This window comes from Erinaceus europaeus, chromosome 3 (assembly GCF_950295315.1).
Source record: "Erinaceus europaeus chromosome 3, mEriEur2.1, whole genome shotgun sequence".
Lineage (NCBI taxonomy): Eukaryota > Metazoa > Chordata > Mammalia > Eulipotyphla > Erinaceidae > Erinaceus > Erinaceus europaeus.
In genome coordinates, this window is record NC_080164.1 from 65,133,791 (window position 1) to 65,151,352 (window position 17,562).

The 17,562-nt window shown below is 42.3% G+C and overlaps 1 protein-coding gene and 1 pseudogene across 1 annotated transcript in view; one reads left to right on the top strand and one right to left on the bottom strand.

The window, feature by feature from the left end:
* The first annotated feature begins 479 nt into the window (after nucleotides 1-479).
* The window catches only part of ZC3H8 (zinc finger CCCH-type containing 8), a 28,732-nt gene continuing 11,649 nt past the window's right edge, over nucleotides 480-17,562 (top strand). Inside the window, exons 1-5 of the mRNA XM_060187336.1 lie at nucleotides 480-615; nucleotides 10,989-11,085; nucleotides 12,417-12,654; nucleotides 14,683-14,816; nucleotides 17,267-17,389. Coding sequence (XP_060043319.1) covers nucleotides 536-615; nucleotides 10,989-11,085; nucleotides 12,417-12,654; nucleotides 14,683-14,816; nucleotides 17,267-17,389 — 672 coding nt within the window. The 5' untranslated portion in view covers nucleotides 480-535. The remainder of the gene's footprint in view (nucleotides 616-10,988; nucleotides 11,086-12,416; nucleotides 12,655-14,682; nucleotides 14,817-17,266; nucleotides 17,390-17,562) is intronic.
* Nucleotides 9,146-10,552, bottom strand: LOC132537489 (small nuclear ribonucleoprotein G-like; annotated as a pseudogene).

Here is a 17,562-nt window from a genome sequence, read left to right on the forward strand (position 1 = left end):
TTTACCAGAGCATTGCTTAGCTCTGTCTTATGGTGGTGTAGGGATCGAACGTAGAACTTTAGAGCCTCAGGCATGAGAGTCTCTTTGCATAACTATTATATTATACTATCTATCTCCATCTTTACTGGATAGAGATTGAAACTGAGAGCGGAGGGGGAGCTAGGGAAACACCTGCAGCCCTGCTTCACCACTCGTGAAGCTTCCTCCATGCAGGTGGGGACCAGGGGCTTGAACCTGGGTCTTTGAGCATTGTAATATGTGCGCTACGGCCTGGTCCCTATAAGGAAAAAGTTCTAAAATTCACTAAACACTTGTAATCACCGGCCAAACTGTGCGTGGGACAGAGTGTGTTTCCAGTACAAGCCAGGCAGGCAAGCAAGCAAGGCCACCGGTGCGTGGAGAGAGAAGGCGGGGCGGGGGGCGGGGCTCGAGCGGGGGCGGGGCAGGGCGGCCCGCGCAGAAAGAGGCGGGGAGGCACATGCGCCGTGAGTCACGCGGCTCCGCCACGCTAGTTACTGACGGCCGCTTTGGAGCGATGATGGATTTCGAGAATCTCTTCTCCAAGCCCCCAAACCCCGCTCTTGGCAGAGAGCTGGCTGTGGACTCTGGAGAAAGGTGAGCCCCTGGCTTCTCGTATTTTGAACGCAAACTCCTCACCCGGGAGGCTGCCGGGGCGTGCGGGGGCGGGGACGGGGTGAGCTGAGGAAGGCCCGGGGAGGGGGGGCTGCACCCGAGGACTACGACGGGGGGCGGGGCTGCACCCGAGGACTGCGACGGGGGGCGGGGCTGCACCCGAGGACTGCGGCGGGGGGCGGGGCTGCACCCGAGGACTGCGACGGGGGGCGGGGCTGCACCCGAGGACTGCGGCGGGGGGCGGGGCTGCACCCGAGGATTGCGGCGGGGCACGCGGAGGCGGGGCTGCTCCCCTCTGGGCTCCTCGGTGTGGGGTCTGGAGCCCCTAGTGCCCCTGGCACTTGCGCTTCTAGACCCTCAGCCCCTGGAGGGCAGAGATCATCTTGATCTTTAATTGACAGTCGAGGCACTTACAAGGAAAGACAAAACCTCGTGTCTGAGGCTTCGAGGTTCTTAGTTCGGTCCCAAGCACCAGCCTAAGCCAGAGCTGAGCTGTGCTTTGTATAGTGGGGGTTGTATTGTTATGTGGAAAACTGAGAAATGTCGTGCATGTACGAACTATTTGTACTTACTGGCGTCTGTAAAACATTAATCCCCCAATAGAGGAAAAAAAGTGTTTAAAAAAAGGACAAAATCTAAGCACTGTAAACAACAGTCTACTTTTATTCCACCACTGGCACCGTAAGACTTCCCCCCTCAACCACACCAAAGAGCACATGTAATAAAAGTTAAGCAGGAAACAGCATTCGGTTACATTTATTTGAATTTTTTATTATTACCTTTATTTATTGGATAGAGACCGTCAGAAATCGAGAGGGAAGGTGGAAATACAGAGGAAGAAAGGCAGAGAGACACCTGCAGCCCTGCTTTGCCACTCGCAAAGCTTTCCCCTTGGCAGGTGGGGACCAGGAGCTCAAACCCAGGGTCTTATGCATTGTAACATGTGTGTTCAACCAGGTGTGTCACCACCTAGCCCCCGGCTACATTTACTGTAGGTTGAAAAAAAATTAGTTGAGATTTTGGGCCAAGGGGGGCTAATTCTTGGAGATGTGTAGTTTTTATGCTCAGATATTCATTTATGTTTTTTTTTTCTCTGTGAGTTTGAAGTGCCAAAGCCTAACATTTCTTTCTAAAACTAGGTCTTTCCCCCAGTTTCTTTAAAGATTCACTTTATTCTTTGCATATGAGACAGGTAGTAGGAAAGAAGACAGTGCCCCACTTCAGTAGACAGGGTTTGTGGGGGAAGAGGAGGGGCTAGGCACAGAAACTGGCAGCCTCAGGCTTGAAAGTTTGATGCTCCAATTTCTTTCTCTCTTTCCCTTCCCTCCTTTCTTTCTCTCTCTCTTTTTTTTTTTGTTTTTGTTTTTGTTTACCAGAGCACTGCTTAGCTCTGGCTTATGGTGGTTTGGGGGATTGAACCTGGGATTTTGGAGCCTCAGGCATGAGAGTCATTTTGTATAACCATTATGCTGTCTAACCCTGCCCGATGTTCCAATTCCTTTAAACTGAAACCAGACACACATCTTTTAGTCCTTTATTCCCTTACCTAGGATATAACCTATTCTAAGTTATTTTACCCTTTGATCACTCAACTCTGTTTGAGTGATCTTTGCCTCAAGTAAATTAAGAGGTTAACTTTAATTTACGTTATCAAGAGCTTTTACTACATGCTTGACATGAAATGTGTTATTTAATCCTTTTTAATATTTATTTACTAGGGGCCAGGCAGTGGCGCACCTGGTAGAGCACACTTGTCAACAATGCACTAGGACCCAGGTTCAAGCCCTGTCTTATTTTCCCTTCGATCTCGGTTCTCTATGCAATAAACAAATAATGATATTTATTACCATAGCACAGATAATCTCTAGTTTATAGTGTTGACTGGGATTGAATCTGAGACCTATAGCAATAAATAAAAAAAAATCCTTGTGCCTATGAGATTTATATGAGGACAGCTACACACAATCTTTTAGATAATGATAAATTTTATAGAGGGTGGTCTAGGAGGTGGTGCAGTAGATAAAGCATTGGCCTATCAAGCATGAGGTCCTGAGTTTGATCCCTGGCAGTACATGCACCAGAGTGATAATCTGGTTCTTTGTCTCCTTTCTCATTAATAAATAAATAAAATCTTAAAAAAAAATTCCATAGAGGACATTAAAACAAGGTGGGGGGGGAGTAAGAGAGACTATTTATTTATTTATTTATTTATTTGTTGCCTCCAGGTTTATTGCTGGGGCTTGGTGACTGCACTACAGATCCACTGCTCCTGAGGCCATTTTTTCCCTTTTGTTGCCGTTGTTGTTTTGTTGTTGTTATAGTTATAGTTGTTGTTGTTGATGTCATTGTTGTTGGATAGGACAGAGGAGAAATCTAGAGAGGAAAGGAAGACGGGGAGAGAAAGATACACCTGCAGACCTGCTTTACAACTTGTGAAGCTACCCCCCTCCTAGTGGGGAGCCAGGGACTCGAACCAGGATTCCTGCGCAGGTCCTTGCCCTTTGTGCCATGTGTGCTTAATCTGCTGTGCTACCACCTGGCCCCCAATGATGTAGATATTTTAAAGAAAGCAGTTAAGGAAAACCATATTAGTAACGTTGATATCAGTAGGAACCTGTTCTCAAGATAATCAGTAGGAACCCAAAGGAAGTCGGAGAAGTTGATATCTCTTTTTTATTTTTAATGTTTTATTTATTTCTTTTAATGAGAGATATAGAGAGGAAAGAGAGACCAGAGCACTGCTCAGCTCTGGATTATAGTGGTGCTGGGGATTGAACCTGGGACCTTGGAGCCTCAGGCATGGGAGTCTCTTAGCATAACCATTATGCTGTCTCCCCAGCCCAGAAGTTGTTATCTCATAGGAAGATTGTGTCATATAAAAAAAGGTCCTTCCTTGGTCAGTAAAATAATTAACTTGGATAATGTGCTGCTTTGCCATGTGCATGACCCAGTTTTGAAGCAAGACCCCATCACAATGAAGGAAGCTTCAGTAGTGTGGTTTCTTCCACACTCCCTCTCTGTCTTTTCCTTTATTTATTATTTAAAAAAATTTTTTTTAATTATCTTTATTCATTGGATTGTAACAACCAGAAATTGAGAGGCAAGGAGGTTATAGAGAGGGAGAGAGACCGAGAGACACCTGCAGACCTGCTTCACTTATGAAACTTCCCCCCACAGGTGGGGACCAGGAGCCTTGAACCTGGGTCCTTGCACATTGTAACATGTGCACTCAACCAGGTGTGCCACCACCCAGCCCCTATTTATTCATTTTAAATTTTATTAGTGATTTAATTTTGATTTACAAAATTACAAGACACCAGGAGTACAACTCCATACCATTCCCACCACTAGAGTTCTAAATCCCCAGTCCCTCCATTGTAAGCTACAATAGTTCTCTTGAGGTTATAGATATGGGTTAACTATTATTTCTACAACTATCTTTGTATATTTTACATATTTGCCCCCCCTTTTCCTATGATCCCACCTTTTCCTTTTAAGTCACACATATACCCATTATTACATCCAGATGTCTCTCCCTTTTTCCTCTTGTCTCTCCAGTACCTGATGAGGTTGGAGTTCAGAGCCCCCTGACCATCTTCCCCCTCTAATTTCTCCACCACTGGGAGTATGGATCAAAATTTTTCTTGGGGTGCAGTAGTTCTGGCTTCTGTAATTGCTTCTCTGCTGGATATGGGCATTGGCAGGTCAGTCTATCCCCAGCTTGTCTCTTATCTTTCCCGAGTTGGGTAGAGCTCTGGAGAGGTAGGGTTTCACAAAACATTGGTGAGATCGTCTGCCCTGGGAAGTCAGAATGGAATCATGATAGCATCTGCAATTTGGTAGCTGAAAGACAGCCAGATATAAAGCAGAACAAAATGATTAATGAACAGGAACCGTAAGTAGGAACAGAGCAGATGATAATAGAGATATTAGGGTGGAAGGAAGCTAGAAGGTCCATTTTAGGCATGTTCCTAGGGACCCAGGACTATCATAGTTTTTACTTGAGTTTGATAGCTAACATAGAGTTGGACAAGAAAATATTGTTGGGAGTCAGACGGTAGTGCAGTGGGTTAAGCGCACGTGGTGCGAAAAGCAAGGACCGGCCTAAGGATCCCGGTTTGAGCCCTGGGCTCCCCACCTGCAGGGGAGTCACTTCACAAGCGGTGAAGCAGGTCTGCAGGTGTCTTTCTGTCCGCCTCTCTGTCTTCCCCTCCTCTCTCGATTTCTCTCTGTCCTATCCAACAGCGACATCAATAACAACAACAATAATAACTACAACAATAAAACAACAAGGGCCACAAAAGTGAATAAATAAATATAAAAAATTAAAAAAAAATTGTCTGAGAAGTTGGTATCACAATAGAGAAAAGGGCTAGAAAGTTGGATTAGGGCAGAGAGTAGCTCCCATTCTTGGAAAAATCTATGAATAAAATTAACTGTTCATCTCATCCACCTGACCCAAGGCCCATATATATTTATATTTAGCACAGGGTCCTGTGTAACCTTTGAGTCCCTGCTGGTCTGAGCTTGCAGTCCATGGGCACAGCTGGGAAAATTCTAGGCAGCACTCATTTCAGGACCAGTCTTCCTCAAGTGGCAGGGCAAGAAGACCCAGCCTCCCTTCAGACCTTCAGAGACTGGACTGCCTCTACCTCTATTTGGTGGTGGTGGTGGTGGTGGGATCCTGAATTAGAGTGTAGAGTGAGCTTGGTGTGGTTGGATTGTGGGAGGAAAGTGGTCTGAATGACTACAAGAATGGAGTTAAAAGTAGGATTCAAAGAGAAGTAGGACTTTATAGGTATTGGGATAGGGATGGTAGAGGCAGGTCATGTAGGAATTTATTTATTTATTTATTTATTTGCCTCCAAGGTTATTTTTGGGACTTGGTGCCTGCACTATGAGTCCACCGCTCCTGACAGCCATCTTTTTTTCATTGTTGCTGCTGTTGTTGGCTAAGACAAAAATTGAGAGAGGCAGGGGAGAGAAAGATAGACACCTGTAGTCCTGCTTCACCACTTGCAAAGCGACACCCCTGCAGGTGGGGAGCCGGGGTCTTGAACCGGGGTCCTATACCAGTCCTTGCACTTTGCACTATGTGTGATTAACCCTATGTGCCATCACCCAGCCCCCCTGTAGGGTTTTTTTATATCAGTAATTGCCATAGTTTTGACTTTAAATTGAAATGAGATAAGAGACTCAGAGGGCCCAGATGGTGGTGCACCCAGTAGCGCTCACATGTTGTGGGGCATAAGTACTTAAGTTCAAGCCCTTGGCCTTCACCTGCAGTGGGGAAGCTTCATGAGCAGTAAGTTGTGCTGCAGTTGTGTCGTCCCCCATCCCTCCCTCCCCCTCACAATTTGTTTCCATCCCTCCCTCCTCTCTCAATTTGTTTCTTTTTTTAAAATTTTATTTATTTATTTTCCCTTTTATTGCCCTTTTTAAAAAAAAATTGTAGTTATTGTTACTGATGTCGTCATTGTTGGATAGGACAGAGAGAAATGGAGAGAGTGAGGGGAAGACAGAGAGGGGGAGAGAAAGATAGACACCTGCAGACCTGCTTCACCGCCTGTGAAGTGACTCCCCTGCAGGTGGGGAGCCGGGGAGCTCGAACTGGGATCCTTATGCTGGTCCTTGTGCTTCGTGCTACCTGCGCTTAACCCGCTGTGCTACCGCCCGTTTTTTTTTTTTTTAAAAGCTTTTTTTTATTTCCCCTTTTGTTGCCCTTGTTGTTTTGTTGTAGTTATTATTGTTGTTATTGGTGTCATCATTGTTGGATAGGACAGAGAGAAATGGAGAGAGGAGGGGAAGACAGAGGGGGAGAGAAAGACAGACACCTGCAGACCTGCTTCACCGCCTGTGGAGGGACTTCCCTGCAGGTGGGGACCTGGGACTTGAACCCGGATTCTTACTCCGTTCCTTGTGCTTTGCGCCACGTGCATTTAACCCACATGCACTTAATTGCGCTACTGCTCGACTCCGTTTTTTTTTTTAATATTTTTTATTAAACTTTGTTTTATTATTTTCCCTGTTGTTGCCTTTATTGTTTTATTGTTGTTGTAGTTATTATTGTTGTAATTTCTCTGTTTCTATACAAAAAGAAAGAATACAGGTTGGTTGGTTTGTTTTAAAGAGAGACTTTTGGAGCGTTTTCACCAGAGTGATATTTTTAGCAGGATCATTCTGCTTGTGTGTATGGGGTCAAGAGTAGCTTGGCTCATAACATTAGTCATATGGATGCTTGCTGAAGACATACTACTTCCTTACACACTGAACTGAGGGTGTACACCAAGAGAGGTGTGGAAGTTGACTAAAGTTTTTTGGTCAGTGTTACTAGAAAAGTAGAATTGCTGTTTAAGATGGGGTAAGGCCAGGTTGTGGCGCACCTGGTTGAGTGCATGTGTTACCCAGGTTCAAGCCTCTGGTCCCCACCTGCAAGGGGAAAGCTTCACAAGTGAAGCAGTGCTGCAGGTGTCTCTCTGCCTCTTTCCCTCTCTAGCACCCTCTTCCCCCTCGATTTCTGGCTGTCTCTATCAAATAAATAAATAAAGATTACCAAAAAAATTTTTAAAAGGGGGATAGATTGGGGGAGTCGGGCGGTAGAGCAGTGGGTTAAGCGCACGTGGCGCAAAGCCCAAGGACCAGCTTAAGGATCCCAGTTCCAGTCCCCGGCTTCCCACATGAAGGGGAGTGGCTTCACAAGTGGTGAAGCAGGTCTGCAGGTGTCTATCTTTCTCTCCCCCTCTCTGTCTTCCCCTCCTCTCTCCATTTCTCTCTGTCCTATCCAACAACGACAACATCAATAACAACAACAATAATTACTACAACAATAAAAAAATACAAGGGCAACAAAAGAGAATAAATAAATATTTAAAAAAAAGGTAGGGGTTAGATCAAGAGTTCAGTCTGGGATATATTAGGACTATGTTTTGTGGCCTGGGAAGTGGCACAGTGGCTGGAGTGCTGGATTTGAAAGCAAGAAGTCCTGAATTTGATCCCTGGCAAGAGCTGTGCCAGAATGATGCTCTGGTTTTCTCCCCCCCCCCCCCCACCTATGTATATATTTTTCTTTAACCAGAACACTGCTCAGCTCTGACTTGTACTGGGGATTGAACCTGGAAACTCAAGAGCCTCAGCCATGAAAGTCTCCTTAGGCCTTTCTCTTCTCATGTTATTACATCTTATTTTTAAACAGTTTTTAAAATTTTATTTATTTGGGTAGGGACAGAAATCAATAGGGGAGTGGAGAGACACCTATAGCACTGCTTCATTACTTGTGAAGCTTCCCCTTGCAGGTGGGGGCCAGGGGCTTGAACCAAGGTCCTTGTGTGTTGCAGCATGTGCACTCAACCAGGTGTGCCACCAGATGATCCCAATGAACAAATTAAAAAAAAAAGACTATGCCTAGTAGATGTTCAGGTGGATATGTTGAGTGGAAAGTTGACTTTGACTCAAGTCTCAGCTTCATCTTTTGCTAGATCTGTGACAGGTTACATACCTCTCTGTGTAATTCATTTTCCTCGTCTGTAAAACAGGTTTACTTTTTTTTTTTTTTTGCCTGTAGGGTTATTGCTGGGATTTGGTGCCTGCACCATGAATCCACTGCTCCTGGAGGCTATTTTTCCCCCTTTTGTTGCCCTGGTTGTTTAATCCTTGTAGTTATTATTGTTTTTATTGCTGTTGTTGTTGGATAGGACAGAGAGAAATGGAGAGAGGAGGGGAAGACAGAGAGAGGGAGAGAAAGATAGACACCTGCAGACCTGCTTCATTGCCTGTGAAGCGACTCCTCTGCAGATGGGGAGCCAGGGGCTCAAACCAGGATCCTTATGTCCGTCCTTGTGCTTTGCGCCACGTGCGCTTAACCTGCTGTGCTACCACCCGACTCCCATTTTTTTTACATTACTATCGATGTCTTATGGTTGTTGAGATAAATGTACTGTGTATGTGACAGTAACTAGAATAGAGTAAGCATTATGTATTAGCTACTCCTGTTACTACGATTGTCGTCATTGCTTTGACAAAGGAGAGGTTGTTTCCTTTGCTGTAAGATGATTCATTAATGAAAACTGAAACAATGAAGGTTCAGAGTATTTGGTTTATTGGCTCTTAGAATGATGACTTCTCTAGAGGTGTCACACTTGTACCTCCTCTGACAAATGTAACTTGAAAGCTCTCAGTAGGGACAGAAAGGGTCAACTGTCAGCATTGGATGAAGCTTTGAAGTCTATACTCCTGTAACTTTGAAAGTACCACAAAGTTGCTATTCACCTTTTTGTGCTAGCAGTGCTTTCCATTTGTTGTCCTTTTGAATGCATTCATTGTCTAGTGCTTGCTCAGGCATGGACTTTATATCTTAATTCAAAGCCTTTCTTCCAGTAGTCATCACTTGCTAACACACATCCCATTGTATCTATTGAATCAACCATTACTTTGATTTACCTGTAAATTTTATTGATTTTTGTTCACTGGTTTCTTCATTATTTTTTGACTCTTACAAAAGCTTACTTAACAGAGTTCAATAAGAAAATGTATATGAACCAGTTCTTACACTAAAAAGATGCAGTGGAGGAGAGGACCTGTGGAAGCATCTGAGTTCTCTGTTGAGCACAGTCATTGTGCATATTTGTTCTAGTGCTTCTAACATGATGATACGATTTGTGATCACCACCCTTCCGTTATTGTTGTTTTGTCCACTAGTTACCATCTGTATTTGTTGATCTGCCACAAGATTCATAAAGGAGTCAACTTTTTGTAGTATCCCTTAAACATGCTTGCCATCATTTAATTTTAGTGACAACTTCTTGACCCTGAGTTTTTTTCCACTAAAAGTGTGGATGGACTTTTGCTCATAGTGTCTACTCTGAGAGCTCAAAGACACCTTCCACCACTGGTTTCTTTATTTCCTATCTTCCTATTACTTGGGAGTCTTTTTTTTTTTCTTGGTTTTGCTGGAATATTCTCAAGTAATTATCTTAGATGACATCTATGAATGCTAATTCCTTAATTCTTGTCAAGTCTGGAAACAGTTTTTCTTTTTCATCTGCCTACCTGAATAAAATTGGCTCTCTTATCTTAGAAAATACTTTGCATTCTACTTGTAATACTCCTCTCCCTTATTTCCTCTTTGTTTGCTAACTCCTTGAAAACTGCATTTATGGGGTGGTAGCGCAGCGGGTTAAGCGCAGGTTATGCAGAGCACAAGGACCGGCTGAAGGATCCTGGTTCAAGCCCCTAGCTCCCTACCTGCAGGGGAGTCGCTTCACAGGCGGTGAAGCAGGTCTGCAGGTGTCTTTATCTTTCTCTCCTCATCTCTGTCTTCCCCTCCTCTCTCCATTTCTCTCTGTCCTATCCAACAACGACAACATCAATAACAACAACAACTACGACAATAAAACAACAAGGACAACAAAAGGGGAAAAAAAAACCCTGCATTTATTTTAATATATAAATTAAAGGGGGGGGGGAGGGAGAGAGAGAGAACCAGGACATCGCTGTAGCACATTCTGTACTAGGGCTTGAGCCCAGGATCTCATGCTAGCAAATCCAGTGCTTTATCCAGTGAGCACCTCGCAGGCTGCTCATAAGAATCTTTTACACCGGGAGTCGGGCTGTAGTGCAGCGGGTTAAGCGCAGGTGGGTTAAGTGCAAGGATGGGCGTAAGGATCCGGGTTCGAGCCCCCAGCTCCCCACTTGCAGGGGAGTCACTTCACAGGTGGTAAAGCAGGTCTGCAGGTGTCTACCTTTCTCTCCCCCTCTGCCCCCATCTCTCCATTTCTCTCTGTCCTATCCAACAATGATGACATCAATAACAATAATAACTACAACAATAAAACAAAGGCAGCAAAAGGGAATAAATAAATAAATAAATCTTTTTTTTTTTTTTAAGAAGAATCTTTTACACCCAGGAAACCTTCGGCCTCATATACGCATTGTAGTTGCCATACCATATTCAGATAACTTTTTTTTTCTTGTATAGGAAAGTTTTCAGAAGACAGGCATAAGGCCTTTCTTTTTTTGCTGTTGTAAAGTCCAGAGCCAGTGTTACATATGGTGTCTATTCATTATTTGGTGAATGATGAATGAATGAAAGAATGGATAATTCATTTAATTATAAATACTTGAACAGTAAAGTGATGTAATCTAAATGTTCAGCTTTATAGTTTATTCATGAATATATATTGACATTTATAGTTCATCATCATTTTATATCTATTTCTCTGGAATAGTTGGGACAGTTTGAACTTGGTATTTATTTGAGGACAAGTTGAAAATAAGCCAAAGCAGTGAATTTCAAATGATGTGGCATGTATTCTTTACAGGTTGGGAAAACCTTGTGTTATTTGATATTTTTGCTACAGAACCGATGATGAAATTGATGATACTGAAGTTGAAGAAACACAGGAAGAGAAAATAAAATGTGAAGTAAAACAGGAATGTGAACAAATTTCAAAAAAAGTAAGGTTGAATTGGCCCATTAAGGGGCCGGGTGGTAGTGCACCTGGTTAAGCATGCATATTATTAAGCACAGGGATTTGTCTATCTTTCCCTAGTGGGGTAGAGTGGGGGTGTGACCAGACAGTGGCACACCTGGTAGAATGCACACATTACCATATCCAAGGACCCAGCTTCTAGCACCTGGTCCCCACCTGCAGGAAAGAAGCTTCATGAGTGGTGAAGCAGAGCTGCAGGTATCTCTTATCCTCTCTCTGTCTCTATCTCCCTTTCCCCTCTTAATTTCTCTCTTTCCTATCAAATATATATATTTGTAGCATGTATGTATGCATGCTACCGGGACGAGCGGTAGATTAGTTGTGCAGGCACTAAGCCCCAGCAGTAACCTTGAAGGCAATAAAAAAAGAGCAAAAAGGAATTGGAGCTAGGCAATGATACACCTGGTGGAACACAAATGCTACCATGCCCAGCAACCCATGTTCAAGCCCCTGCTTGAACATGGGAAGCTACAAGCATGGTGAAGTAGTGCTACAAATATCTCTCTCCCTCACTATATCTTTCCTTCTCCTCTCAATTTCTCTCTGTTCTATTGAATGAAAGAGAAAGGTGAGAGTTGAGTAGACAGCACAATAGTTATGTAAAGGACTTTAATGCCTGGGGCTCCGAGTTTCCAGGTTCAGTCCCCGACACCAACATAAACTAGAGATGAGCAGTGCTCTATTCTTTTTGTACATCTCTTTAAATAAGAGGGTCGGGTGGTAGCACAGTGGGTTAAGCGCACATGGCGCAAAGCACAAAGGACCGGCTTAAAGATCCGGGTTGGAGCCCCCGGCTCCCCACCTGCAGGGGGGTCTCTTCACAAATGGTGAAGCAGATCTACAAGTGTCTTTCTCTTCCTCTCTTTATCTTCCCTTCCTCTCTCAGTTTCTCTCTGTCCTATCCAACAACAATGACAGCAGTGACAACAATAACAGTCACAACAAAGCCTTCAAAAGGGGAAAAATAGTCTCCAGGAGCAGTGGATTAGTGGTGCAGGCACTGGGTCCCAGCAATAACCTTGGAGGCAAAATAAATTAATTAATTAAATAAAAATACCCTGATAGCAATAAAGACAAAAAACAAAACAAAACAAAAAATCTGGAGAAGTGGTTCAACTAGTAGATGCTAGATTTCCTAAATTGATGTTTTAATTTTTGCTAAGTGTAGTTTTGTTTTGTTTGTTTATTTTTATCAGAGTACTTCTCAACTTTGGCTATGGTGTTGGGGATTGCATCTGGGACTTTTGATGCCTCAGGCATGAAAGTTCTGTTACCTAACTATTATGCTATCTCCAGCCCAAGTTTAGGCACTCGAGAAACTCTACATCACTGAAGACTTTGCAACCCAGAAAATCAAGAAGTAAGGACTATGATGCATATAGTGATAATGATGTCTGCAGTCAGGACTCAGAAGATAATTTTGCTAAAGAACTTCAACAGTATATACAAGCTAAAGAAATGGCAAATGCATCTCAGTCTTTGCCATCTCCTGAAGAATCTATGAAGAAAGGTAGAGCAAAGGATACCCAGAAAGGTAAGGGTCAGACTGGTTTTTATCATATATCTAGAGAAGCAGTCACTCATACGTGAATGGGGCTCTGTATTTTGCATCATAAAATCATGATTTTTTAAAAATTTTTTTTTTTTTTTTTGGTAGAGCTGTGTAGTTAATGTATGTGCAGTTTTACTACTCTTGGACTTGTTTTTGTTTGTTTTTCCATTCAGATAGAAATAGGTACTAGAGTAGCACCTTCCATGTGATATGGGGGCTCAAACTTGGTCCAGTTGTGTGGCAAGGCACGTGGCCTAGTTGGTGAATGGTCTCTGGCCATTCACAGAGCTTCATACCAGATAGTCAGCACTTACATGACTTGAGACTCTTCTGCCCCAAGGCCTGGCCATTCAGCATATTTATATTGGCTTATTCAGTATGTGGAGCAGGTGGTGCTGGGAATTATCAAATATCATGACTACTTTGAAATGGAGACTGTTATATCTCCAACTTTTGTATGCATATACCTGCTAGTATTGTCACTCAAAAGTGAATTTATTTAATTAATGTTAGGGGTGTTATTGTGTTAGACCAAACTCAGAATATAAAAGCAAATTCTTTTAGACTACCAAAATGAAATTTTGTCATAGATACGAGGGTGGGTTATAACTGTAAATTAAATTCTCGATTGTTGTCTTTTATTGCTTTTTAATCTATAAATGTCTTTTCTATTTAAGATAGGTATATAGATAAGCTTTTTCTTTTTTTCTCTTTTTTTAAAAATTTTATTTATTTTCTTCCTTTTGTTGCCCTTGTTTTATTGTTGTAGTTATTATTGTTATTGATGTCGTCGTTGTTGGATAGGACAGAGAGAAATGGAGAGAGGAGAGGAAGACTGAGGGGGAGAGAAAGAGACTTATTTGACCACTTGTGAAGTGACTCCCCTGCAGGTGGGGAGCTGGGGGCTTGAACCAGGATCTTTATGCTGGTCCTTGCACTTTGCAACACGTGTGCTTACCCTGCTGCACTACTGCCCAACTCCCTCTTTTTTCTGTTTCTATAGAAGATGAGTTATATATAGAGAGAGAGTTGGAGAAGGAGAGATGCCCTCAGCACTGCTCTGCCACTGTGAAGCTTACCTCCTATAGGTGGGGATAGGGACGTGAAACTGGGCACTCTCACATGGTAATGTGTGTACTCTTATCATGTGCACTACCACCCAGCCCCTAGAGATAAATTGTTAAAACTATATAAATCTATAGTAAAGATCTACATTTTAAAAATAGATTTTATTTATTTCATGAGTAAGGTGGTAAGAGAGGCCAGAGCAGCATTAACGAAAACCATTCTTGTCAGGACTTCATGCTTCCTAGGCCGACCTCTGTGCTGTGCCACCTCTTGATCTTTACATGTATTTTTCTTTTTTTTATTGTTGTAGTTATTGTTGTCATCATTGTTAGGACAGAGAGAAATGGTGAGAGAAGGTAGATAACAATGGTTATGCAAAGAGACTAATGTCTGAGGTTCCAAAGTCCCAGGTTCAATCCCCTGCACCACCATAACCCAGAGCTGATTAGTGCTCTGGCAAAAAAAAAAAAAAAAAAAAGAGGATGATGAAGAAAAATGAATTATGGATCTAGGATGTGTTCATCTTGTTTTTAATTTCTTACAGCTTCTAGAAAGACAGGTCTACTTCATTCTTCATTCATTGAGAATTTTTCCTGGATTAATTAAATAATCTGTGGTGCTGGGGTCTCATGCATGTGAGATTCCACCATTCCCAGACCTACTTTTTCATTGCTTTTATTTCAGATAGATAGATGGGGAGAGAGGGGAGGAGCAGCACCACTCCACCACTTATGGAGTTGCCGTTGGCGTCACCCAGGATGCTCCTGTATGGTGCTGGCTCTTGAATCTAGGTTTTCATGCATGGTAAGGCATGTTCTCTACCAGGTGTGCTATCTCTTGGCCCCCTTTCCTAGATTATTATAGACAATAATTGTTAAAACTGCTATTGCATTTATATGCCACCTTTTAAAGTAACTTAGTCTTTTTTTTTTTTTTTTTTAGCTGTTAAGCAAAATAATAAAAATATTAAAAATATTCACAAGAATGGTAAGCAGAAGAAAATAAAGCGAAAACGGCCTGGCTCTGGAGACAAAGGATCAAATGTTTCATTAAGGAAGAGGGGCTCACAGCAACAGGTATAAGAATAGATGCGGGGGCTGGGGTGAGTACACATGTTACAGTGCACAAGGCCCCAGGTTTGAACCCCTGGTCCCCACCTGTAGGGGGAAAGTTTCACGAATGGTGAAGCAGGGCTGCAGCTGTCTTTCTGTCTCTCTCACTCTCTGTCTTCCCCTTTCCTCTCTATTTCTCACTGTCTCTAGCCAATAAATAAAGATAATAGAAAAAAAAAAATAGATGTATGTAGGAGGATAGTTACATACTGCTGATTTCTTTTTTTTTTAATCTTATATCGTAGACACAAGTCTTTTTGAGGTGGAGATACCACACAATAGTGAGTGTTAGTGTGTTCTTTATCTTCTTTATTCTCTCTCTCTCTCTCTTTAATTACTTATTTATTCATGAGAACGATAGGAGGGGGGCCAGGTGGTGGCACACCTGGTTGAGTGCACATATTACACACACAAGGACTCAGGTTCGAGCCCCTGGTCCCCACCTGCAGGGGGAAAGCTTTGCTAGTGGTGAAGCAGGGCTGCAGGTGTCTCTCTGTCTCTCTCCTCTGTCTCCCCCCTCTCAATTTCTGACTGTATCCAACAAAAAAGTAAAGATAATAAAAAAGAAAGGAAGGAAGGAGGAGGAGGGAGAGAAAGAATCAGACATCACTTTGGTACATGTGCTGCTGGGGATTGAACTTGGGACCTCATGCTTGAGAATCTAATACTTTATCCACTGTGCCACCTCCTGGATCACCTTTCTCCTCACTTTGTACGGTCAGTGACTGGTTAAAGAGACAGAAGAAGCAGGAAAAAAAATAAGTCATAGGGACTTTTCAAAGGCCATAAAGTCTTAGAAAATTTATACTGTTTAGACTGATTTCCCCTGGAAATTAAAATTTTCTGAGCATTCTTACCAACTGTCCTTTCTTGTGTTTTACTTTGTAGAGGCTCCTTTTTAATTAATTTAATTATTATTGTAAGAGACAGAGAAATTGAGAGAGGGGAGGGGCCAATAGAGAAAGAGACAGAAACACCACCTGCAGCCCTGCTTCACTACTCATGAAGTTTTCCCCCTTACAGGTGGGGACCAGGGGCTTGGCCCAGATCCTTGCATATTGTAGTGTGTACACTTAACTGGGTACACCATTGCCTGGCCCCTATACAGGCTCCTCTTTACTGATGTAAAGATGAGCTGAGGGTAGGACCTTAAGTGATTTCTTTTGTACTCTACTTGCTTCTCTGAGGACTTTTAAACTTACGGATTTTTTTTCACCTTTGACTTGATCACAGGGACATAATTTAGGGGTAGTAAAATTGGAACTATTAGTATAGACAGAAATATTTATGTAGATCTAACTGTATAGAGTCTGATCAAATAAAAAAATTAAAAATAAATAACATAGAAACAAAGATTTAAACTGATAAATACTTTGATGGTGCTAAGTGGAAATTTGACATTATAAAACAGGTCACCTGCCAGCTCCATGCTTTTCATGTCGTGTATTCCTAACAGCATATTCAGAAATTTGGTTTGCAGAAACTAGGCACTGCAACTCTGCACATAAACCAAAAGTGGTTTATGTTTCTAGAAAGCTGAAAATGTGCTATAAGATCCCTTGTTTTAAATATGAAAGTCCTCTTTTGTTTTTAAAACTTTATTGCTAGCGTTGAGAGTATATTTCTATGTTTGTTACGACAGATGCTAGTGAGTATACTCAGCTCGTTATGGCCTCTGATGTTGAGATGGGAGATTATAGTGTTTTTAGTTCATCATATGACTTTCAGTTTCCTCTCCATTTGTTCTAAAACTAGTCTTTAAAATGTTTACACAGGGAAGTCGGGCGGTAGCGCGCAGGTTAAGCGCAGGTTATGCAAAACACAAGCACCAGCTGAAGGATCCCGGTTCGAGCCCCTGGCTCCCCACCTGCAGGGGAGTCGCTTCACAGGCAGTGAAGCAGGTCTGCAGGTGTCTGTCTTTCTCTCCTCCTCTCTGTCTTCCCTTCCTCTCTCCATTTCTCTCTGTCCTATCCAACAACGATGACATCAGTAACAACAATAATAACTACAACAATAAAACAAGGGCAACAAAAGGGAATAAATATTTTTTTTAAATTTTTGCGCAAACACCATTGTTCAGTGATGGTGCAAAGCAGGCTGACTAAGAAAAGTCATTTTTGGGGGCCAGGCAATGGCACTATGGTTTAAGTGCAAACTTTACAGTGCGTAAGGGCCTGGGTTAAAGCCCCTGGTCCCCACCTGCAGGGGAAAAGCTTGACAAGTGGTGAAACAGGGCTGCAGGAACCTCTCTGTCTCCCCTATTCTTCTCAATTGCTCTTTGTCTACATTCAATAATAAATAATAAAAAATTTAAAAAGTCATCTAATGTTTTAAAGGTGAGTTAAAATGATTTCGTACAATGAAATGATTCATTTTTTTATTTCTCACATTTAATTTTGCTTTTATTTGTAAAGGATGCCAAAGCTAATGAGAAGCCACAGCAAGTGAGAATGAGTCAAGAATTCATCAACCAGCATACAGTGGAACGCAAGGGAAAACATATTTGTAAATATTTTCTTGAAAGGAAATGTATTAAGGTACAAAATAATATATAAGCAAAAAATATACTGAAATGTAAAGTGTAGCAAAATGTATTAAAAGCTCTCCTTTTTCTATTAGACATTCTAAAAGTATACTGTGTTTTTAAGACTTCTGGGAAAGATTCAATTGGAAATGTTCTGTTTTTGTCTTGGGCATCTCAGGGCTTCAC